The sequence below is a fragment of the Cydia amplana genome, chromosome Z (genome assembly GCF_948474715.1).
Source record: "Cydia amplana chromosome Z, ilCydAmpl1.1, whole genome shotgun sequence".
In the NCBI taxonomy this organism is placed as follows: domain Eukaryota; kingdom Metazoa; phylum Arthropoda; class Insecta; order Lepidoptera; family Tortricidae; genus Cydia; species Cydia amplana.
In genome coordinates this window covers 16,006,833-16,033,479 of record NC_086096.1, presented here as the reverse complement: position 1 = coordinate 16,033,479, position 26,647 = coordinate 16,006,833, and the positions used below count along the sequence as shown (strand labels likewise).

The window sequence follows — 26,647 nt, the reverse complement described above, 5'->3', positions numbered from 1 at the left end:
GGCTACTTGCTGGCTTCGGATTCAATTAAACGGACTCCCAAGGTCGTCCGTTTAAAACGAATCCTCAGCCAGCAAGTAGCTACTTCCGAGCCTCGACAATAATGTACTATTATATATCTGCGCCTCGTGTGCAGGGACGTCAATAGGCTGCAATAATGATACCGGCTTGGGCCCGATGTAGAGGTGCAGCGTGGCGACGGTGTCGCCGACGCTCTCGGGCGACGTCTGCGTGCCCGCCTGCGCCAGCCGGCCGCCGCCGGCGCGCGTGGCCGGCTCCATTCCTATCTCCGTCTACAATAATACAATACCGTCTATGAAAAACGAGATTCTCTATCCATTCCACCCCACCACGTATAACAACCATAGGTATTATACATTACATAAGAAAACTAGTTCCAACTTGTACTTATTGCGCAAGAATAAATTGCCATAGGTATACGGTTGCTGTAACTGGGGGACCAAATCACGCAATGGGAAAAAAGTATAAAGATATATTGTAATGGCCAATTGACGACCGGTCTGGCCTAGTGGGTAGTGACTCTGCCTGTGAAGCCGATGGTCCTGGGTTCGAATCCCGGTAAGAGCATTTATTTGTGTGATGAACACAAATATTTGTTCCTGAGTCATGGATGTTTTCTATGTATATAAGTATGTATTTATCTATATAAGTATGTATATCGTCGCCTAGCACCCATAGTATAAGCTTTGCTTAGTTTGGGGCTAGGTAGATCTGTGTAAGATGTCCCTTAATATAATATATTTAAATAATAATATAATGACAAAAAGTAATTTTGTATACTTGAATGTCTATTTTAAATTTTTAGATTTCAAACAGTTCTGCACACATACTCTTAAACTTGCAATTCATATGCACAATGAATTGCAAGTTTAAGAACTTGATATGACAATAAACGAAATACTTCATTTGTGTGCATTCATGGTGAATCATTGCAGACCTATTTACGGCGCTATCGCTGACTCACATAGGCCGCCACATGGTGGCAATCTCCGCCGAATAGACACCACAGATAATGCTGCACACAATAATTAGAACCTACCTATCGTACGCTTTTAACATTTTCACACAACATTCAAAGAGAAAACATACCACGTTAAAGTATAATGTGCTAGTTGTGGTTTTCAGAGACTAGCCAAGTAGGTGTATCGCCAATTATAAGTGAAGGTTGTATAAAAGCCAAATTGGATGTTTAAAACTTATTAAATACCTAGCACAGAAGTTTAGATTGAGAGTAATTTTACCGATTTTGTTTTTACACGCTTTTACTTAGCTTCGCTCCGTATGAGTATGTTGTTTTTAAATTGTGTAAGTCTAGCCACTTATTGGTATTCGTTTATTTATGCTAATAATAACATAAAGCTGATCAGAGGAACTTCTTGGCGGAAAAAAACGCCAAACCATAGCCTTGGGCAGCTTGCAACTCCAAGGATAACGCATGAGTGCTAATTAACAAAGGGGTACTCCCAACGGTAGCAGTTCTACTACCGAAGCGAAGTGGTAGCATATGCCAACCAACCTCTTGAATAGGGTTGACGTCCCGAATATTGTCGCTGGAGCGCTGTTTCACGGGCGACCACCACTCGTCGCTGTTGCCATTGCTGCGCCGCTGCGTTCTTCTATCAACCAATATTAAACTTATTTCAATATTCATTATGAATAGTAGATTATACAGCATGTGGCCTGTAACACGGGCGAAAAATTAAAACGTATATTTTACTCCTCAAACTAGACAATGTTTGTTCAACGACTTTTAAAAATAACTTGTGGTTTGGATTTTAAAACACTTTAAAATTTATTCGAACACGCAATGTATCACGAAATTGATTATGCCTGTACGGTGACAAGACTGACAGGCAATGTCAATTAGACGGAATTTAAAGTACATTGAAAATATTATTTCGTTTGTTTGAAAAAGGGACAATCTTAAGACTACATAATTTCAAAAAGTGTTGAACAAAAGTTTTATTGTTTGAGGAGTAGAATCTACGTTTTAATTATTCGCCCGTGTTACAGGCCACATGCTGTACCTATAGAAAAATGTTTATTGTCACTTAGTGTCATTTTTAGATCTATGCAGCAGCATAGTTTACTTACCTTGGCGTTGGGATAGCGATGGATTCGTTTCGATAAATTCTCCCGCGTTTGCTGGGTTCCAGCCCAAATACAAAATGACTAGTGCTGCTATCGCTCTGCGAATAAAAACATTAACATTTTATTACTATGATCAAAATTATGATTGATCATAGAACTAATATTACAAGTAAGCATGAATTAAAGTATTAAGGAAAGTCGTACAGTAATCGCAGATAAATTTTATGGTGGACAATTTATTTACGAACGGTAACTATCCTCGCAAATGTCGCAATTAATAAATAATATTTGTTAGGTAATAAAATTAAGTAATATATTTATTTGTGCCTAGCTATAATTGTATTATACTCGTAATGGGTATAGAAAAGTGTATGGGGTATATAAAACTCAAATCCACTTACATCATTGGCCATATCACATTGGACGGAAAACGGAAACTTCCGCTCATCAATGCTATTAATATCTGCAAATGTTAACATAATGAGTTAATTATTCGATGTCATTTAAACGTTAGCTGCCGAGTAGTCATAAAGGTCCATGCGAGTGAGTAACAGGTATTACCGTTAAGTCCGATGTCAATGTCGTCCTCGTGCGTCCACGATTGCATGTCGCCCTGAGCGTCGCCGTAGCCGCTCCATATGCCCGTGTACTCCGACTGAAACAAACGGTTCACGTACACTTAGTCAGGGATGTTACGGAGCTCCGTTTCCGTTTCCGTTAAGTCGGAACTTCCGTTTGGTATTACACATCCGTTTCTGTTCCGGTTCCGTTACTTTTGAAACGGAAGTTATATCGGATGTCAATGCTTAGCGCGGCAGCGGGACATGAGCGATGTACATCAAAAACAAACAGGTTTATACCAGTCATTCGCTCATAGCCCCGCTTGCCACGTGCTGCAGTAATTAGATGTTCTGGTATATCCGTGTTTTTGAATTTAAAGTACCTATTCATATGTGTTGTGTTATGTAATGTATACCTACTGATAGTACTGACTCAGGCTCCGGTTCTGGTTCCGATTCCGCTTCTGGTTCCGATAAACTAAATTTAAAACATCTGGTTCCGCTTTCGGTTCCGATAAAACCACATCCGTTACATCCCTGCACTTAGTGTAAGGCCTGAGTGGACGCTCTAAGCGGAGCGTTCGGCGGGGCGTGCAGCGTGGCGTCGGGCTCACAAGTGATTTGAGCAGCGTGCACTAAGGCCGCTCCTATACGCTTGCATTTGTTTAACATGCACGCCGCACGCCCCGCCCCGCTTCACGCCCAACTCGAGCGTCCACTCAGGCCTTACACTTACAAGTACTACCCCGATTTTCATTTCAATCGAAGTAAACGGTTTCTTTGTCTACATGTACGTTTAGTACACAGCTGATTTGCTTGTCCACAAACAAAATATGTAAGTAAGAACTGTTCCTATCAGGTTATCAGTAATACAGTTGCCCGATGCGTGCCAAACCCATGCCAATGCCAAAATTATAATCTGAAATATATCAATAAATTCGTGGAATTTTGGCTATAGTAATAACTTAGACCTACCTGGAAATAAAATGATTACTTGTCTACATTATAAGTGGAAATGAATCATACAAATTAAACAGTAATGGCGTTATTCATAAACGGCTGCTAACTTAATCAGTTGATGATCGTCGTTTGTCCCTATCTGTCCTTATGCCATAGAGAGGGACAAACGACGATCATCAACTGATTAACTTAGCAAACGTTTATAAATAAGGGGGTAAGACTTCAAACGCATTTTTCGTATACATATTACACACTAAAGGTGACGGTGACACTAGAGTTCCGAGAAATACTCGGAATTATTTTTAGAGCATTAATCATAGTACGTTCGCTTCTATTAGGTGTGCATTAAATTCTATGCGCCTACGAAATCATACGGCTCGCCGACATTTTGTTGTGGAGAACAGCAGGCTTTAGTAGAGGGGTCATGGATACCTGCGGCGGCGAGGTGGCGTCGACGGGCAGCAGCAGCGCGCGGTCGAGGTGGCGGTGGTGCTGCAGACACCACGCCACGCCGGCGCCGCCGGCCGCGTGCGCGCGCACCGACTCGGCCCCCAGCCGCACCCACGTGCCGTCCTTGTTCACCACCTGCACCGACAATGCTCATGGTCATTCACATCTCCTTACACAGATACAACCGTAACGTACCACTAGATAGTACATATACCTACGCAATCTTATCGTACGCCTAGATAATCCTTGTGTTTTATCGTGTTTTGCCTCTAATCGAACTCAATTTACTTAGAATAAAATGCCGAGTACTACGATTCGTATTAGACATTCCCTTTTTGAACTGGCCCTATGTAATTTTAGGATAATATGGTCATTTTTAGGGTTCCGTAGCCAAATGGCAAAAAACGGAACCCTTATAGATTCGTCATGTCTGTCTGTCTGTCTGTCCGTCTGTCTGTCCGTCCGTATGTCACAGCCACTTTTCTCCGAAACTATAAGAACTATACTGTTGAAACTTGGTAAGTAGATGTATTCTGTGAACCGCATTAAGATTTTCACACAAAAATAGAAAAAAAACAATAAATTTTTGGGGTTCCCCATACTTCGAACTGAAACTCAAAAATTTTTTTTTCATCAAACCCATACGTGTGGGGTATCTATGGATAGGTCTTCAAAAATGAGATTGAGGTTTCTAATATCATTTTTTTCTAAACTGAATAGTTTGCGCGAGAGACACTTCCAAAGTGGTAAAATGTGTGTCCCCCCCCCTGTAACTTCTAAAATAAGAGAATGATAAAACTAAAAAAAATATATGATGTACATTACCATGTAAACTTCCACCGAAAATTGGTTTGAACGAGATCTAGTAAGTAGTTTTTTTTTATACGTCTTAAATCGCCTAAATACGGAACCCTTCATGGGCGAGTCCGACTCGCACTTGGCCGCTTTTAATTGTTTCAATCGAACTTGTTTTTGTAAGCATCGGTTGTTCAAATGAGCCACCGGTATCAAAGTAAAGCTACAAAAAAGTCAAAAATAACAGTCAAAATCTAAAGTCTTCTCGGAACACTTGTAACGTCTAAAACATAATATGTATTTTAAAAGACAAAAAACGACGTCACTAAACAGTTGGAAGTGTCATTCAAATTATTTACTACCATATTGCATGTCTTAACAATTACAACTAGCCCCGAGACCTAAAATACTTATCGTGGGGAGTTCCATTTCACCAAAGAGCACTGTTTAAATGTAGGTAAATGCTTGGTTGGACCACATAGCCTGAAGGTATATGCAGTAAGTATGGACCTCTTCGACGCAGGCGACGGTGGTTCCAGGCGGTACGCGGCCCAGCTCCTCGGCCTGCAGGCTGGGGCTGGCGCGCACGCGCAGGCCCGCGCTAAACCGCGCCGCGAAGCGCCGCAGCCGCGCCGGCGGCGACGCAGCCTCCTCGCCCGCCCCGCGCTCGCCCCGCCCTTCCATGCTGCTCTCCACCACTTCTATGGTCAACTCCTGTTAAACGCTCTTATAGGTTAATTCATTTGGGCCTGTAATATATATATAGTTTTTTTCTACTCCAGCACTTAAATGTGTCAATTAAATGACTGACAGTGATATCTAAAGCAATGTCATTTGAATGATTTGTCTATAGGCTCATAAGATGACTGCTAGCAGTCATCTTATGAGTATAATACAACTGCTTTATTTTTTTTAAAGATACAAGTTCCGATCATCTTGATTGAAAGAGGTATGTTTTCATTTACAATAATAAGTCTTTTTTTTTTTAATAATAACTCAATTTTTTTTAAATAATAACTCTTTTTTTTTAATAATAACTCTTTTTTTTAATGATATATATATATATAAATTTTTTTTTTTTTTGCTGCAGCTGTCATAGAAAAAGTAATGTATGCAACAACTCATAATTGGTTCTTAAAATTCTCGGGTCTTTTTTTACAAAACTCGACTACGTCTCGTTTTGTAACTTCGACCCTTGAATTTTAAGAACCCTTATTATATCACTGTTGCATAAACTACTATAATTAGAACTGAGAAAAAAAAGTGATATTTATAACGATACAATTGGAGCCAAAAATAACGAAAAGAGAGGTGAAATGTAAGATAAGAGAATAGATCCAGAGTTAATACTGTTATACTTCCATCCAATCGAATTCCTTATTCTAATAGTTAGGCCTAGTAAGGTACGGAATCCAATAATATTTAGACTAGCAGCTTGTATAAGGTCCAGTTAGTGTATGAAAGTAACCTGCGGTGCGGGTAGTTCGTCTAGGGTGCACCGCAGCTGGTAGGCCCCGGGCGCACGCGGCGTCCAGGCGGCGGCGTACGAGCCGTCGGGCTGCGCGCGCACCGGCAGCCGCTCGGCCGGCACGCGCGTCCCGCCCGCCGAGCCCCACGCGCCCCAGCCGCCGCCGCCGTCGCCGCCGCCGCCCCACGCTCCACTCGCTACGCGTAGCTCCTCAAAAGAGTAGTTCTGGTATGCCTGGGTGTTGACATCAATACATATGATTGTATCAAGCTATTTTAAGGACAAGCATAAGCGTTATGCCATCATGCTATTATTTTGTTTCCACTTGAAATGCGAACGCATGCATCACTTAGTTATCGAAATATAGATTGCAAGACAGAATTAACCTTCATCATGGTAATGGCGTGGAAGCACATGGTGTCGCGCACGGTGGGCAGGTAGGGCACGTCGGGCACTCCCCGCCGCCCCTCGCCGCCGACCGCCGACGCGACAGCTCGACTTTGACGACCTCCCAAATCCTCTAGGCGTTGCACCACAACCTGATTAAGCAATTAAACACATAAGTAGAAATCTACTTGTTCATTTGATTCATAAGTTTTTGTTTTGTATCAAGGAAAATAAATTTGCCAAAACAAATAACTTATCAAATATCTATTTTTTACATAATATATGTAGTTAGTTCCTTCGCCGCACCACGTTTCAACGACAGTTTGCTAGTAAGTAAGCTTCGTTTTAACAGTTAACCACTAAATCATAACAATCGCATGTGACTTGGGTGATTTAACAAACAACGACGACGATTCTGGTTTGAACCTACATTGAACATTTGTCACTCAATTGAATAATAAGACTTAAACTTTAACTGACTGAAGGTCTGCTGCTAAATAAATTCCTATAGCGAAACCAACAGCAGCAAAAGGATTTGACTAAAATAGGAATTTAGTACAGTCTCCTATTTTTATAGTACCTAGATGTTATTATATTCTATTGATCTATTCTGCTTTTGTTTTACGAGGTTCTTATTTTTAATACTTAGTAAAATAAAAATATTCTAGACTACAGAAAAGAGTAAGTACCGAATTAAATAAAAATATGTACATGACAAAAATAAACTAAAACAACAAAAAGTGGTAAATATTTTTGATGTGAAACACAAATAAAAATGTTTGGACGACCTGTTCCTAATCAGAATATGATACCGATTATGCCCTTTTAAACGGATCTACTAATCTTGTTGACCTGGTGACCTGTATATATATATATATTGATAGGTACTTATGCTTTTATTCTACTACGTAACTTGTAGTGTAGAAAACAAATGAGACACTTGTGAATATCGTGATGGATTGATTAAGAATCCGTAACAAGCACGTTAAATTGATTTGCACTGCTGAAGGTAATAAATGTGTGATCTCGATATTGCCAACAATTACTAATTTCGCACTAAAGTCCAATTATTATTGGTCCGTGTAAAATCATTTAGCGAAACATTACGTTCATTAACAAAATAGTTAAACGGGAGGTACCTATTGTTAACTATTCGATATATCAATATAAGTATAAAATTAACTCCCAACCAGAGTCCGTAGCCAACATGGCAAACGTTTACGCTCCGTAGCCAACGAAAGGCGACTGTCACTGTCGCACTAATATGGATAACGATTGGCATGTTGGCTAAGCACCCATGACCTTGTCACGCGTAAAAATTTCAACCTCATTTCCTTAGTGGTTAAATTTCAAAACCCTTTTCTTTATGGAGCTACCTACACATAAATATAAGAATGTAATATTACCAATTACACATACACACCTCGACTTTTAACGCCGGTGACGCCACACTTTCTCCGTACTGGTCTCGCACAAGTATGGGCAGCGTGATCCGAGCGGCGGGGCGCACCGGGGTCGCGGGTGCCCGCAGCTCGCACTTGGCGGGCTCCACCCGCGGGGTGGGCGCCAGCCAGCGCGCCAAGCGCCCGCCGGCCGTGCTCTCGGCCCCCACCACGAAGTCAGAAAGGAATTGACGTTCAGTAGAGATGCATCTGGCGGTAACAAAGAGTAAACAAAGACTTTATAGGGCGTTCCTACATAACATATAATAGTTCTCCCGTGGCTAGCAGATAAATGCATAAAAATCTTAAGGTTATTAACTTCTAACAGTGATAAACTGAACTTACATCGTAGATACGAACAGATAAGTTTTGATAAGTCTTTGTCTACAAACAAAAGCTTAGCATAATTAAATAAAACCTAATGGCTTTTGACCATTAATCTTATAAACTCCCTTGAAATGAAGACAATAATCGAGTTGATGGAATAGATAGCAGTATAGACAGTGACCCCGTCTTCTGTTAAGTGCTAATTACGCAGCAGGCGGCAGGAGCAAAGTTTTAAAGTGCATCAGGGCTGCCAGTGTGAACGCAACACACGTCGACCTCTACTTTGTGTTTCAACTTCAAGTAATGTGCTGTGAACGGTTGACGGCTAGCTTGTTATCGATAAGTCATTGATAAACTTTTGTATAATTTTTTATTATATTCTGTTACTTGATTGGGGTAGCTTATTTTTGCACACTGCATAAATTAATATTGTCATTTATCTAGCGATTTTGTAATACAGCAGCAATATTATAATTTGTTATGTTATATAGCAGCGATGTGAGCTGTTCATTAATAGTCGTTAGCATACAGAAGTAAAAATTAGTATAATAAGCCTGTTACGCTTAATATGTTTGTGCTAATATTGTTTTTCTGAAAATTTTATTTTTAATGCTTTTAATTCACAACTCGCATAGCTATTCAATGTGGTCCATCGTTACGACTGGGGTAGTATAATCTGGGTCTTCCTTTGTCACGCAAAAAATATTAAAATTGCTTATTTTTTTTATCATACTGAGCTTTTCTGTACATAAAAAAATATTACCTATTCGTATTCGTACAAGTCAGTAAACCTACACCATTAGTTTGAATTGGCGTCAACCAAATTAACCAATTAACACCTGTTCGCGATTACGTCGATTCGGCATAGCGCTATCATTTAACGTGAGTTAGTGTATAATTAGTAATAGGTAAAACACATCATCGATGTCGATAAATGTGGGGTGTTGTTAACAAATGGCATCACTAGAGCGTTGAGACAGCCAGCCGGTCGGCGGTGCGGATCACAGTCTGTGCATGTCGGTCGTCAAGCGCGGTCGGTCGCGCTCGCCGCGGCACCATGTCGCGACTGTACGCGTTGTTGGTGCTCGTGGCGTTTGACTCACTTGTGTGTGCGGACACTTCACTCGGACTGTGTAACCGGTACAAAACTTTCTGCGAGTGTGTCCCAGCTGCTCACCCGTCATGGACTATTGTCAACTGCACGGTGCCCCGTGATCAGGTACCTACTATATCTCTTAGGCCCACTTGCACCATTCCACTAACCCGGGGTTAACCAGTTAAACCTGGTGTTTCCATGGTTACCAGTACAAGTTGACACTGAGTAAACGGTTTAAACGCATAACCCCAGGTTAGTGGGATGGTGCAAGTGGGCCTTATGAATTAGTTATAAACTAGTGATAAATGTACATATCAGTGAGTTAAATACTTATTAAAAAGCTTTTAATAAATTTACTGTCGAGTACAGTATGAGTGTACTTAGGAATAGGAAGCTTTCGTCATTTACCAGTCAAAGCTTCTAAGTATCCCGTAACTTAAGTCTTATCGTCCGCTTCTATTAGGTATTGGAAGGATATACTAGTTTTCTCTTCACTGTACTGTGTTAAACCCCCAACATGTAAAAATAACTTAGCACGTAAACCGGTTGGTGACATATCATATATTCTGTAAGGAAAACTGTTATAATATAAGGCTGAAAAAAAGGTGTTTACTATTTACAAATAATCAATTTATAATTTGATGAATTGCATTGTACAAATACCAAACAAGCACATAAACACCAATCCATTCCAGTGAAGGCCACAAAACTAAACAAAAACCGTTGTAAACAATGGTCACTACCTGCCCTGCCCCGACAAGAGAGCAACCGTTTTAACCAGAATATCAACGTATGCATACTTGCATACTTCCACTGTGTTGTGTAAACTGATATGATAATAAGATTTGAATAGTAAATCTCGTACGATTAGTATTAAGTCGTTTTTTGTCTTCCCTACGTCACAGCGGTCACGTTTTGCCAAATTTAAAATAGATTATACTCATGGCATGTGCAGATAAGAGAAAGCAGAATGAATCGCACTACAAGCATCTACTCAACATACACAGCGTCCGATTTAGAATCGCAAACGTGCTATTTGTGGTGAGCCACGGAGACTATACTGTCTGTTTCGTCAATTTTGAAACATCGTTGAAAATACATTTTAGTAAGTAATTATTGTGGTCAGTTATTATCGATGGACATTAGCTAATGAGTTCAAATGAGTAAATGTATTCAGCATTAGAGATAAATATGTACGCATGCCGTTCCAAATACCGTTGCACTTGGCACATTTTACTGGAGGAGATATAGGGCGCCGATAGTGGTATCAGTCACCGTGTTAACGTTAAGCCATCACCGGCAACGAAACAAAAATATGGCATTTATTTTCTGCTGACTCAAAATCTGACCATTCATTAATTGGGCCTATACATAGATACAAAGTAACCAATAATAATAAATTAATCATTCACTGGTGTTGATTCCAATTGCAAAGAGGAAAACAGAAATATACATGACCTATTTATTTACCCAGCCAGACATAGTAGAATACTAAATTAAATGATAATAGGTATATTGTTAGGAACAACCACGGAACCACTAATAACGTTTCATGATTTTACTTATTAAATTGCATAAGGATAAAAACGATTCAAACTTGACGTGTTACAATATAAGAGAAACGTGTTGGCTTTTTAGAAACAATAATCTGAAAGACATACGTAAATGTTTTGTTTGTCAGACAAACAATATGCGTGTTAGCCACGAAATATAGAAAGCATTACACATAAAGGATAATTTAAAAATAAACATTAAATTTAAATGATTGTACTACTAAAGACAATAGTTTAAACAGTATGACTCAAAGTTTTGGATGTAGGTATCACTGATATATTTCCTCCCATAAAGTAAAGAACCTAAGTGTTACTGACTTCTAGGCTCGACACGCAAACATTTTAAGACATCCAATCTTAAATTTTTTGTGCAATTTTCGTATAGGTAGTTACGTAATAAATAATTCGGTCACAGAAAAGTTAGGTAAGCACGTTTGTTGGGCACTCACTGCAGATACGAGTAGTAAGTCCCCCGATCACAAAGCCGGAAGTTAATTACTCGTACTATCGTTATTATTGTCCTGGTTGAGTTACTGTGTGCTACATATGCCATGGACCACACGGCCTACGTGTAGGACTTATTGATGGGTAATTCAGTGTTTTCCAAATATCTACAATAATATATAGGTTACAACCTACAATTAAGTTACATATCGCTGCGAGTCAAGTCAAGACGAAGCATTTAGACGCACCTGTCGCTCGGACAAAACAAAACAAAGGGGTGGGTCAGGTGGGTGGGACGGAGTAATGTTACTTGTTGTTTACCTATACCGAGATCAGAGATGAAGTTCGAAGAAGGATGCAACTGACTCACATTATAGACATAATAATAATGAGACCGCGTCTTTGTGTACGCTAGTATCAAATTAAACAAAATAAATGCAGATGATTCATTTGTACGGACTAACAAATCACATTTTATAGTTCTTAGAATCGCCATAATTACGAAATCAGACGCTCAAATGACGTAATGCGTTGAAAAAAATAACAGTATATAGCTTGAATAAAATCCCAATCATAAGAAATGATCAGTCTCTGCGCGTTTCGAGAAAGAACAACATGTAGGAGCCGAGCTGCGCGAGATCAACGAACACTCCATAAAAAAACGTAATGAGAGATCGCTTCCTGCGACGAGCGCACCCTCTACCACGATACTCCTAAAATCCTATCTCACTAGAACCAATAAACACACATCACGAAATTCTGCTTAGAGTTTCTATGGTTTAGGTAAACAAGTACTACTTGTATGTATCTATCTACGATATTGGTTGACTTTGTACCCATTCGTAGCTTACATATTTTTTGTTTTACTGTACACACTAAGACCAACTAAGTAGGTACCTAACATACTCGTATTCATTTAGTAGTTTAATGGTAGCTGGGTAAGAGGCAAGGACTAGGCCCTATAGATAACAATCAATGTATTATTAGTTTACACTAGTTTGCAGTATTAGATATATTTCTATAGGTTTCGCAGCTACTTGTATACATACATCCAGATTCAAGTGAATTCCATGCATGGGAAGCTAATATCATGTAACTATTAGTTGAAGGCAACCCTACCTATTATAGGAAAAGTATATACATACTGAGAATAATTATTACGGTAATAACGATTTAGTTACAACGATGTATAACGTACATAATTTTTGTATTCTATGGTGACTAGGTGTCTGCAACTGCACGTCATAAAATGTGTTACGTAATGTTCAAGTCCAAAACGCTAATTAGTTTGTGGTCATGTAGGCATTGCATAAATTCCTATTAAGCCTATTGCTGGTTTGTTGGTCTGTAGGTATACTAATAGGTAACACAATCAGTCCCGTATTAGTAAGGCTAGGTCGTTTCGATACAATGTTCTATTACAGTTATTTCCTATAAGTAATACGACAGCAATTATCTCGTTCACATCAGACGAGTCGAGACGAACATTACTGCGGACATAATGGAAGTAGCACACCGGCTCTCGGTAGTTATAGGAATATGTTGTTGAAATCGTCTTGTTTCGTTTGCGGCCTTTATGACAGCGTAATACAGCCTACTACGGCCAATAGATGTCACGTGTTTAACATACACCGGCCGTGGACAAGCCTCGTTCTTGTGTCTTATTATACAAACTTGTTGCTGATATAATTTATGACAATGACGAATCGCGGTGATGTGAAAAGTTGTTTTCTAATAATATATTCGGATACCCTGGGCCTTAATAAGAATAATAAGTCATACTGTTTTTTTTGTTTTTATTTTAAGGTAAATTTTGACTACGGGGACTAACAACCCTGAAGAAGCACAAAGACTAGCTAACATTATACTGCTCTAATCTAGGTATATTACCAGCAAACCCTGATTTTGCCTTAGCAGACAGAAAACAATAGTTTCGCTTAAGAGAGTTTATTTTTATTAAATTTGTTATTCTGGTTCAGGCAAAACTGCTTAAATTATTTCTCAGTAAAACATACAAAAGGCGAAGTAAAAAAATATATAATTAATTTTATTAAGTTAATTAAGTATCTGCACTAGATCATGTTTCAGTAGTTTACTTACTATCTGATTTAACATATTGAATATTCTAACTTCCATACTTAATTTACTTACGTACGTAAATATATAAGTAAAGGATAATAATAAACATGTGGCTATAGATTGGATTCAGGTATGGATTATAAGTATGTACGAGTCGGTATCTTTAAAATATTTTGCAGTTAGCAATGTCTCGAACGCACCCAGCCATTGTTTCAATTGACTTATGCCCTATCACAGCCAATCGAAATCACTGGGTATTGTACTGTACATCCGCCTGGTACACCTAGTTTTCTAAATGTCCAACTACTAGGCACGAAATAGATCACGACCCATTGTTTGCTGGCAGCTGTCATTAGTTTCGGTTAAAGAAATGTCTCGATAAATATTTCCGTATAATTTGCAAAACTATTAGGATGACTTACTTATATACGATGGTGCATAACAGGTTAAATTATTTATAATATTAGTTTGTGGTTTTTGTTTTTATTAGCCGAATTAAATTAAACCAAATTAGATGACGTGAAATATCAAATCGTTCTTCGTGTTCAGGTGATACTTTTTTTGAAGTGAAAACTTCTTTAGCGGCGCTGGGCACTTTTTGAGGTGGGGATAAAATGATAAACTCGAGACAGCGTAAGGCGATCACGTGACCGTAAGGGGCGTAAGGTTTAGATGGCCACTCATAATTTAAATGGCATTTAAATAAATAAAGAAAAACTCAATGTCAAATAACATTTATGTTGCGGACTCCTTTTCAAGACTCTTTACCTATGTTCAAATAATTTGACGTTGTCATGGCAGTATGTAAATAAACATGGCAATAAAAAAGTGTGATCTTATTTGAGAATGATAATAATATATAAATATAATAAATAAATAGAATACCTCCGCTAAACGTATGTATCGTGTTACCGGGCGTCGGTAACATAGTGAGGTGAGTTTTCACTTCTATCGGCACTCCCGGAGTACAACTGTTGTTGCTTGTTTTTTTTGTTAGCCTATTTTAGTGTCCCGCTGCTGGGCAAAGACCTTATGTATTTTAAAACTAATTCGCCTTAAAGCCTTCGATTCGCCTGCCGTTGTATTTCGAAAGGCCGTGATTTTGTTGATAACTATTTTAGAAAGAGATTTGGTCTTTCGCCATTATCCGTTTGTTCGATGATAAATATGATATGTATTTATTCTCTACTAGTTCGAAAAACGATCAAACCGTTATTTATTACTTTTTTTAATAAGTGCATTTATTTTATGTTCCATATTCAGCAATAAACGTAAGACTGTACGGCGTTGCATTCATCAATATCATGCCCTTCCGATACCGTAAAAGTCTCGGCTGGCCTATATTTGCAAAACGTAAGTGCTCAAACCAGATTCTGAGTCAGTATTCGCCGAGTACCAAAAAGTTGGCAATCTGAAGTTAATCGGCGTTCGGTGAATGAAACTGTTGCATCATACTCACTAAGCTGTTGTGTATAGGCATGTATCTTAAAAGTAAGTTATATCTTACATTACACCATGTTTTTGAATAATGACACGGTTATTCGGATATCAATGATACCATGAACTTACACGAAAGTTAAATGATTAATTCTGTAGTAAGGCATTTACTTTTTTTTTTTTTGCGATAATGAATGGGATAATAATTATATAATACACTTACACTCATAATATTTTTTATTAACATTTTGATGTTACGTTAATTTCTACAAAATACAACACTTTTTAAGAAGCTAAACGTATCCGCTTTAGTTTTGTTATCATTTACACAAACGTGAACCCAGACGACAAGATAACAGCGATGTACAATACAATACGGCATAATTCATCAGTATCAATGTCCTTTCTAGCTATTCACGTAACAAAATGAGCTTGTCTCTAATGTGCAAGGAACTATTGACCTTATATTATCCGATAACAGGCTGTGAAACATCACATTTCGGGCGAGGCAACTCGATGCGCCGACGAAGTACTTAAAGGATGTTTTTAATAATGACGTATCTAATCTGTGTATATTTTATAATAATAGATAATTTTGTTTTCACCTCAGCAGCTCGAACCTATGTATAATAATAAGTTAAATTGAAGAGTTTCCGTGAGTTTAGCTTTGGTTCGGTCGTATCCCCTCTAAGCGTACTTATAGGAGTACCATTAATTCAATCACTTGCCCGTATCCGTTTGTAGCCCTTATTTACGACTAGCTCTCGCTCTGCTATTAAGTGTTGATTCTACCAAATAAGAATAAGCTTTAAATTTATTTCATTTTATTGAACAAGGTATTAGATGAAATATCGCAATAATTTCAGTGTTCATAGAGAAAGTTAATGGACTTAATAAACCTCTACATGTACCATATTTTTATTATCAACATCAGAACACAAAGGACCTTTTGTGAAGCAGACAGCGTTGACTAACAGTACTAACACCCTTTACATTTACAGGTTCATGCTAAACACAAACATGGGTATTGTTATAATAGGCGTATGTAGTAGAATAGGCGTTATTATAAAGTTACTCATACCATAACGTGACTAAAGTGTTTTATAAACAAAATCTACATTCTACGATTTCATGTTCAGCAAGATGGATTGCACATCCGACGATGGACGGTGTATTCCCATTTGTCTCCGCCTCGTGTACGGCGGCGATCACGTGGGGCAGGGACAAATGGGAATACACTCGATGGATACCACATTTTGTTCATAAGATTATAAAGACTTCACATCCAACATCCTCTTGAAAATAGCGCTAGTCGGGATGTAGTCGAGAGACGGATATAATCATAGTGTCATTCATATCGTTGACCAAATTGATTAAATTAATGTGGAAGATCTCAAATGCACTTTATCAAATTTTATATATTTATGGATGACCAAATTCTGAAGTACATAATGTATAACAGCAACTCTTTTTTTTTCAGACAATAGATATTTTGGAAGGAGATTTGCCCGAATCCACGACTGACCTCATAGTGACGGGAGCAGAAAGTGTCCTGTTTGGCGCTAACTCCTTGGCAAAACTACAAGATGCGAGGCATATTTACCTATCTGGTAATAGAGTCGTGCTGATGAGGAAGTTCGCAGCCATTAATCTCAACGTCATCAGCGTGTACCTTGAAATTGAGAAGAGCGACACTCTGCGTATAGAGGAAAGCACCTTCAGTAACATCAAAGGTAACTATAACATGATTGACGTAACTATGCAAAGCGAAATTTCTGTGATAATAATTTGACTGTACAGTCCGCATCAAAAAAATACAATGTAAGATTAAACTTAACCTAAGTACCTATATAAAAGTAGGTACGAGTGTATAGGTATAACACGCAAAGTACTTATAATAATTTAGAAGCACATTCGTCGTTAACCTATCTTCCATTTGACGAAAATGCGAATTGTACCTGAGGGGCTAACGCGAAAACCGAAATTGCAGGGAGGTTTCTCTTTTACTCCAATAAAGGCGTAATTAGTGTGATCGAGAAAAATGCCTGCAATTTGCGAACTTCGATTTTCGCGGTTAAAGCCCTGAGCCCGAACACTTCACAAACAATAACAAAATAGTGTCGGCAAAAGTGGCCAAATAGGTATATCGGCACACATCCTTATTTCTATGGTAAAAGAGTGTGTTACGATATACTTGGCCACTTTGGCCGTCACTATCTATTTGATGCTGACTACCTATTTATAACAAAATTTAGTATAGCGATACATTTGCTAATGCGAGTTTTGCTCTCGCGTCGCCGTATCTGAATAATTGCCCAGCGAAGATATTTTCACATGTGCTATAGCTAAGTTCAAATGATACGTAGAGTTCTAGGGGTAAGGCTGTTTAGTATGCTAGCTACGCTATTGTGATTTGGGTGTGTGATATGGTATCCAAAAGGTTCCAATTGAAAGGTAGCCGCTACCAGGACGTTGGCTTTGCAGCTGTTTAACAAGCGTATGCGTGACAGGATTGCACTATTAGATTACGTGTTTCCGTTTCTGATTCCTAATTAATTATCGCATTTACTATATCTATCTAATACCTTGCCTTTAAACGAGCAATTCTTGAATATTTATTTATACCTATATATATTTATTTATATATATATGTCACCGTAAGATTGTAAACCCGTTAGTTTATTATCTAACGTAGGTTAGGTTAGATTATAATCTCCCTACCGTCAGTTTATAATGTAACTAGCGAGATTATAATATGACGAGTGTTTACAATTTTACGGTGACATATATATCTCGGAAACGGCTCTAACGATTTCGATGAAATTTACTTTATGGGGGTTTTCGGGGGCGAAAAATCGATCTAGCTAGGTCTTATCTCTGGGAAATCGGGCATTTTTGAGTTTTTATATGTTTTCCGAGCAAAGCTCGGTCTCCCAGATATTACATATTTAAGGTACACTAATGTCGCAATGAAAAAATATCCGTGAATAAATAGTAATCGTGATCGGTGATCACAATAAGTAATGTGTTTTCATCCCCTGCCCTAGGTAGCACGGTCGCATTTTTATCGTTTGTCACCATGCCTGTCACGTTCTAACAAGTAATGTAAGTGCGAAAGTGACGGGCGTAGTGATAGTTTATAAACATACCGGTCAAAATCATAACCCTCCTTTTGCGTTGCCGTAGTCGGGTAAAAATGGAACCGTGCTGAGCCCGAGGAAACACGCTAAACCTTACTCCTTAGTTACATTTAACGAGAGCAGCCGACGCGGAGTTGGATAACGCGTGAATTACATTATTCCGCATAACGAGCTTAGACTGCGTAGGTAAACCCCTGGTCTATCTCTGTCAATACGTAGAATGCATTACGTTTCACCGACGTACGTAACATATTCGATGAAGTGAATACTGTCGCCGATTCGGAGTCGACATGTGCGTTGTGATGGCAGATGCTTCGTTGTGACGCACTCCGCATCATTCCGACACACAAATAAAGCACAACACTGACTTAATTCCTTATTAAGTTAAAACAATAAGATAACCATTGCGATAGCAGATAATGAAGTTTTTTTTTTTCATTATAATCTAACAGCAGTGGGTACATCAACAGCTGTTCTGATGATTTTATTTTAAGAAAAACCTTAGCTAGAGTTAAATACTTATTAATTCATAAAATATGTCTGAAAATTCGATTCTCTCGAAAACAGTGACCATCAGGTAACTGACATTCATGCTGATTTTTACGCTACACCATACATTTTTTACCAAGCGAAATACATTCTTTCAGTAGGTACTTCAGACTCAAATAAGAAAAACGGGATAAATATGTATGTACCAGTAGAGTCGTCCACAGAAATGACCTATTTCTAAAATGTGTATGACCCTAACAGTTATAGCAGTAATAACATGTCTGACATGAACCTCTGTTGGAAATAGTAAATAGGTACATTATTTCATGGGCACATTATAAATAAACGTAATTCATTGGTGAAGTAGCGATGCACTTTTGCAGCTGGGTGTACCTCTCCTATTCGTTTACAAATTCCTTAAATAACAAACCCTTCTATTAGTACCTATATAAATAAATATATTCGGCATGAGTTACTTTTCTGGTTCAAGAATGTAATCTAAATATGGTATGCTAAATGCCTATCGATTGGGAAGTCATCTAAATTATTCTCCATGTCAAGTTAAATTCATGAATGGCTTCAGGTTTTATTTAACTCTCTGCTATCATTGGTGTAGAAAATTAGGACGCAGTCAATAGCCAATGGCCTTGGTCAATCGAAGCTCTCAGCCAATGCCGATACGATAGTCTGTTCCGGTGTGAACGAGAACTGCTGTTAAAGCAAACAATGCAATTGATGATCACTAATATAAAAATTAAATGAACTTATTTAAATAACCTACTTGTAGTGCGGCTTTTTAGCCTCAACTATGGTCCTATCCGGCAGAAAGCACGAAACTTGGCATGCATATAGCTTTTAGGTTTATAAGAATAAATAGAAGATAGAAGTAGAATTATTTATAATTTTCCTGTAATCTTCAGCATATTTTAATTTTTGATAATTATATGATATCTATAGGTATATTATACTATAAAGTACCTATTTCAATATTTCATGTAGACATGAAAGCACCTATTGTTTCTTACCTTTGGCGCCGTTGTTGGCTCTTAGAGCTAGTGCTTAAAGGTGATAAAAGTAAATGCTATCAGTGGCGTCGTTATTCAGGCAACTGCCTAAAATATCTAACACATTCTTTTTGTTGGAATAAAATTTAAAGTTAATTCATTAATTAATATTAAGAGTATTGAGCAAAAACTGCAATAAAATAGAATATAAAACCTCCTTCTTTTAAGTCGAAGCTTTATAAATTCACGACTTTTAATTTTGGTGTCAGTAAAAGAATTCGGCAACTTTTCGATTATTACTAGAGTCTGTGCGGAAAGATAAGAGTCGTGAAATGTGTGGGCTTCCTTACATTCCACGACTCTTCTCTTTCCGCATAGACTCTATAAGCTTTCATAAATCATTTGTTTCGGAAGCATGAAACATTATGCTATATATATACAACAAAAGCTGACCTCAAACAGAAAATCTAAAGATAATGCGATAATTGAGGCCAAGCAAATACTGACGTTTCTTTAGAAAAAATCTATTCGAGGCATCAATATTATCATGATTGACTAAATAAACTATTATTGTTTAAAGGACTGTGCAATGCATGCAAGTAAAGTGAACTTTGTTATTGTTATAGTACTTATAGTTAATTAGAACCCTTATCTTATATTAGCGGCATAAGTATATGTATCCAAAATAGTGATATGTTCAACGCATAAAAGTAATATTTCACGTTTCAAGTTGTGATGTGCAGCCGTGATCTGAATTTACTTTAATTCCAAATCGGGGACATGTTTGAGCGGCTAGGTAGCCGGCAGCCGCGTCCGTCCGTCCGCGGATTGCTGTCTAAAAATATACGTTTCCCCGACTCGGCATTCGTGTTTTACACGATAATGACTCATAGGGCGAACGAAACCAAATACAAAAGTGAGAATGTGTCAAAGACAATAGAAACAATGCATTTACATTTCTCGCCAATTAACCTATCATGTGACATTCATCTAGATATAAATCTAAATTAGTATTTTTTTAACAACTATATATAGGTACATACATACTCGAATATATTTATACTATAGGAGCAATATGCTTTAGGAGCAATAAATAAACAGATAAAGTTAAATACCCTACCAATCATGATTGTAGGAATGGAATTATTTTATTTTATGCTTCGTCGTGTCTATCGCGATTTTTTCTATCATCCACTTATATAAAATTAAACCCCATTTAAAGAAACATTGGTCACAGATAATTAGGACTTAATGATATTTACTTTAATGTATCATTTTTCGTTGCAGGGCCGCTTTCGGTGTCCATCAGAGATTGCGACTACGTTAAACTGGAAGGAGCTGCATTTTCCTGGCTGCTGACCATGAGTATTTCTAACGTTCGACAACTACAACTGGACTCTAGAGCCTTTAAGCTCGACCGCTCAGCGGCCAACGTTGGAGAACATGGGCCGGGAATGACGGTTAGTATGCTTATTAAGCGTAATCAGTACCTGAGCGTCTTACTGCGAATGTTATGACACGCAAAGCCAGTTTAGCGAGTTGGTAGGTAATGTTTACAAGTATATCTAGTGTCTATACCTACGCTTGATATTCAGAATGATACTGAGTCAAACATCATAAAAACTTTTATTACTAAAACTAGTAATAAAAGTTGATATGATTGACTATAATTTTTAATTCCCTTGAAAGTGTCGAAATATAAGTTTTTTGCGGTATAAACGGTAGTATCTTTTTTTTACGTTACCTAACTTAGAAGTTTGATTTTTTCACAGCTTCAAGGGACCGTAGACCTGAGTATATGGTTTTCAACTCGATACCTCCACATATTCCCGAAATAAAGGGCCTTGACAGACAGACGAACGATGGACCTAAACTAATACCTACTTGTAAAAATAAAATATAAGTTAAATTTGTACGGAACCTTCGGTGGGCGAGTCCGACTTGCACTTGTCCGTTTTTTGAATGATTATTATATTATAATAAAAGAATAGAATAGAAAAATGTTTTTATTTTTTTTATTTTGTTAACTTTGGGGTATAGCTAAGTACATTTAAGCAAACTGAACGGCTTAGTTAATTTTTTTTTTCGTCAAGAGTAGCAACAGCGTTGTTGTCACGGACGTGATATTTAAAACCAACAAACAACTGAAAACTTTGACATATCAATGACATTTTGAATATCGATCGTCCAAGATAGTAGGTTGCGTTTAGTACCAAATTTAATTATTCATACTAAACATTAATCAATATTTAAACAGGCCCTAAGGCAAGTGTGCACGCTTGTAGGGGCCTTATCAGATAAAAAAAATATTAATTATCTCCAAAATAGAGTTAACAAGCATACTGGTTTCTTTGAGAAAGTCACTTAATTTAAGCAATGCACCCTTGAAATTAACGGACTTTAAAAAAAACTTCGTGTATTGACAGGTATATAAGAAGACCAATTTTTTTGTTTTCCAGATCGAGTTAAAAAACCTTACAATACCAGAGTTTCCTGAAGAGGCATTCGGGTCATCAGCTGCTGGGATTACTATGGAGGGCATTGAAGTTCGCGCGTTGAAGACCAGATCATTTTCAGCAAACACTTATAACACAGTGTTGGCGGTCAATTGCTCATTTGCTCTTATAGAAAGCAATGCCTTTGCCCAAAACTCGCTCATCAACAACCTTCACTTCTACGGGTGCAAAATACATCAAATAGCAACAAAAGCTCTCCTATCAGCTGTCGCTAGCCTGAATATTTCTCATACAAGGTAAGGCTTTGGGATCATTGTTCTAAGATAGATGCGATAACGGTTGTTCATATAGATGACTTATTCGCTAAAACATTGTTCATGATTACTAATTAATAGCGTTGTTGTAACATGGGCATGCTATGACCAAACGATTGAAAACTTTGACATATCAATATAATTTCCAACATCGATCGTCCGAGATAGTACTTACTTGGGTTTAGTAGCAAATGCATAAACTCACACTAAACACTAATTAATATGTAAACAAGCCCTGAGGCAAGTGTACACGTTCATTTGGGCCTTATAAGATAAAATAAATCATTGATTATTTCAAAAATGGAGTAACTTAGAAAGATACTTAAGTAATTTAAGTTACTTCAGGAATGTACCCTTGAAATCAAACAACTTTAAAATAAGTTTTTGGCACAAGCTTTTATCGCTGACTGTACTTTTCTTACGACAGACAACTAATACTCATCGAGACAATTCTAAAAACCCCTAACACAATTAGGTTGCGTTGTTTCGTCACAGAGTTCCTGGCCACCTCCTGTCTCCATCATCAGATCAGTTCGACAGTACCATATTATTGTATTGTCATCAGAACTACATACAGCTGCCAATTTTCATGACGCTACGATCCTTGGAAGATGGTTAAATTAGTTACCTTAGATTCCATTACATGTTAGTTACATACAGGTCGAGAGTTCCTATGGCCACCTCCTGTCTCTATCATCAGATCAGTTCGACAGTACCATATTATTGTATTGTCATCAGAACTACATACAGCTACCAATTTTCATGACGCTACGATCCTTGGAAGATGGTTAAATTAGTTACCTTAGATTCCATTACATAGTTACATACAGGTCGACCTAATAAAAGCTTGTTAAAAACACCGTCTAGTTTGAATTTTAACTTAAGATTGTTACGATGTGTTAGTAATTTTCATTACCAAGTAGATCTGACTTTTCAATATTTATCGATTTACTTAAATTTGTCTTAAATGTGTCTCATTTCTTACCATAGTCTGCTTATATTCCAGATTTGAAATTATCGACACGGGGGCCATAAACGCTACTATTGTTGCGGTCGTCATTCAGGACAGCAAATTTAACAAAATCATGGAAAAAGGCTTCGTTATTTCTTCCTGGAACAAAATTCAAATGGAACGTAACAGTTTCGACGAACTACCCACACATGCTGTAGTGGCTACAAGCGCATCTGTAAAAGAACTGGTGTTTTCTGAAAATGAAATAGAGACAGCAAACGCCGAGAGTCTGATGTTTATCGGCCATGCTTACGCTAATTCTGCCCAAAATGTAGTCTATAAAAACAATTACTTCGGTACACCATGCCATTGTAACATAACTCCATGGCTTGTGAAAGTGCTGGATGTGAGCACAGGAGATGCGTTTATTCCGCAGAGTTACTGTACCGTCGATGAATTTTTTGCTCGATGTTTCAACGAGCCGGAACAAAATATGTTAATCAAGAAATTTTTGGATAGCGTTTGTAATAAAGACCCTAGCATTAAATGTGAGCAATATAGGAGTAAAAAAGAAGGAAATGCTGTTGAAATTAAAAATCCCAGGTTTCCTCACAAAAGTAACAGTCAAAGTGGTTTGAGTGATAGAGATAAAAAAGTGATCGGCATAGTTATAGTTACCGCTTTGGGATGTGCAATAATTGCAATGTTTGTAAGCTTTATAAGATGGATGAGGCGAAAAGGGTACTGTGTTACAGTGAAAAATTTTCTGATATCTTCAAACTCGTCATGTGGAACCTTTTGCGATAGATTCTGTGCCTGCGGTATGAACTCTGGACTTGACAACGCGGGTTCCATTTCCCAATTATCAGTAAACGAATATTCCGAACGCCATCGACTAAACGAACCTCGAGCGCAAGATTTAATTCAGGAGACTACTCTTCCCGACATGTACACAGAACAATTGCTACCTGTAGAAGACAAAAGCACGCAAACATTACCAGAAGAACTGACGAAGGAGCTTTTAGAAACTTTAAAAGAGAAATTAGAAGATCCTGAAAACTATGTTGAAGCTCGAGAAATGATAGAGCATTTATATGAATTAATCAAAGTGGAAGAGAGTTGCAATACTAACACGCCAACCTCGATGCCTGTTGATGAAAACATATACGAACTGCCATTCCAAAATACTACACCAAGGATTGGCAAAAACAAGAAACAGATGATCAGTGTCGGTACAAGGACGCCTTCACTAGATAAATTAACACCTCTTTCTCCATATAACAGGCAGACAGCGCTAGCTCACGAATATTTCGAACCTAAAGATTTTGCGGTTCATTTATATGCCGAAATTGCCAATTGCGACAAGGATAAAAAGTCGTTATTGGGTGTCATGCCTGATGTTGTCGGTGAGCAAGCTGTACCTCGCGGACCGTATCTACGAGCTGTTCGCGAAAAAATACATTCAACGGCACCCACCGCTTCTCCGAGTAAATCCTCAAACAACTCGGCAAGTAGTCCACAACACTCATCCACTATAAAATCAAACAAGTCAACAGCATCCAACTCATCTGGAAAAATGATCAATCGACCACTGCCCGAGAAGCCCATAAGTTTAGACCCCGGCGAGGGTACGTCTTACAAACATGGGTGAGGGCTGGACGAGGAGCTGTCGATGCCGGTGAACACGGACGCGGCCCGCACAGACCGCCGCTCTATTCAGCTGCAGCAGCAGCTCCAATTTGCTCCCCAACATATGGACTTCTACTGGAGTCTGGATCCGTGCGTGACGAGTTAAGCGTGGAACACTTACGACTAAAAGTACGTGCTCGCCAAAGTTTATGCGATTCTTTGCCTGTGATATTAATTTTGTTTAATTGTAATTATTTCAAGGCCATGCAAATAAGTCGTGCCAGACATGGTCGTATGTTTATTTGTATATAATTATATTAAGACTAATCAATTATTAAGATAAGGCTCTGTCACGAATCTATGTTCTGAAGTTGGTTATGCTATAAGGATTTATTATAGCTACCAATACTGTATAGTATGGATGCCACCTTGGCTGTATGATGCCTATGCTAATGTTTATAAGCCAATAAAATAAGTGTTCAGTGTAGCGGCCAAAATACCGGCTCAGTGGGCTACTATAACTAACCACCATACCATATGTGACGTTTTCAAACAAGAGGTAAGTTATTCTCAGTTACTAATAAGACATTACTGCCATAAGAAACAAATTAGATATGCCCTTGTCAATAATCGAAAATAGGTTACCTTTTTAAAGAAACCCCATATATCACTTTCACTGTGTACTAAATACATACGTAGTAGGCAAGATAATCTTAGCCATTTAAGAGTAACAAGGAATCACTAGGTCAGCTGTATTAGCCCTTTAAAAAGCTGTGAAAATATGTCCATTGATACGTGTAGATACGTATTTTAAAATGTCTTACTCTGGACACCTATTCTGGTCCAAAACGAAGTGATAACATTGTTTGTATATTTTATTTTAATAATATGTCAATTTATCACTCGCAGTTAACTAAAAATAATGCTTACTATCTTTAATTGTAGACGTGATACATATACACTGTTGCCATAAACAAAATATTTTATAAATTATTGAATTACGTTTAAGAGGCCTACTTGTTTCGTCCCTAAGGTTAGTGACTTGCTTTGATGTATGTAGATATACACCGAGGTGATTCCATTAATGGTCCATTATTGTACGTGAAGCACTACTATACCCTATGTAGGCTAAAGTGCATTTCCATGATTGTAACTTAAGTAAATGTAACAAGTAATGAATGATTTGAAAAGATATATTGAAAAGTCGATTGATATCATATTGTTAGTCGAATTGTGTACATACGTAAATTAAGACCGTACATTCAGTTTATCAATAGTTTCAGAATTGTACCTACAATCATATTATCACGTTGAAGAGTTCCATTAAAGTGGATCCTGACGGTCTGATTTCCATACAATTTTTTTTAAATTATATTATTTTGTTAATAACGTTATTGATTTATAACAAAAGTCATACACAAAAATATGACATACATATATTCAATAAAAATGTACTAGTTTTTATATACTAGTAAGTATTTACAAAATGGAATGAACTTAGTTTACAACATAATTTATTTTGCGTACCTATACGCCACCAATCTGCAAAAACATT

General features: G+C 37.7%; 2 protein-coding genes across 2 annotated transcripts in view; one reads left to right on the top strand and one right to left on the bottom strand.

Moving 5' to 3' along the window:
• LOC134661768 (E3 ubiquitin-protein ligase MYCBP2) overlaps positions 1 to 26,647 on the bottom strand; it is an 82,353-nt gene that overhangs the window by 20,259 nt on the left and 35,447 nt on the right. The window contains exons 35-44 of the mRNA XM_063517952.1: positions 8,154 to 8,382; positions 6,730 to 6,882; positions 6,344 to 6,577; positions 5,386 to 5,589; positions 4,063 to 4,215; positions 2,672 to 2,765; positions 2,512 to 2,573; positions 2,114 to 2,208; positions 1,536 to 1,635; positions 163 to 291 (exon numbers count right to left, since the gene is read on the bottom strand). Coding sequence (XP_063374022.1) covers positions 163 to 291; positions 1,536 to 1,635; positions 2,114 to 2,208; positions 2,512 to 2,573; positions 2,672 to 2,765; positions 4,063 to 4,215; positions 5,386 to 5,589; positions 6,344 to 6,577; positions 6,730 to 6,882; positions 8,154 to 8,382 — 1,453 coding nt within the window. The remainder of the gene's footprint in view (positions 1 to 162; positions 292 to 1,535; positions 1,636 to 2,113; positions 2,209 to 2,511; positions 2,574 to 2,671; positions 2,766 to 4,062; positions 4,216 to 5,385; positions 5,590 to 6,343; positions 6,578 to 6,729; positions 6,883 to 8,153; positions 8,383 to 26,647) is intronic.
• LOC134661766 (uncharacterized) lies at positions 9,487 to 25,746 on the top strand. The gene is made up of 5 exons (XM_063517950.1): positions 9,487 to 9,718; positions 16,589 to 16,841; positions 21,029 to 21,201; positions 22,201 to 22,493; positions 23,518 to 25,746. The coding sequence occupies exons 1-5, from the start codon at positions 9,557 to 9,559 to the stop codon at positions 25,112 to 25,114; spliced, it is 2,478 nt and encodes an 825-aa protein (XP_063374020.1). The 5' UTR covers positions 9,487 to 9,556; the 3' UTR covers positions 25,115 to 25,746.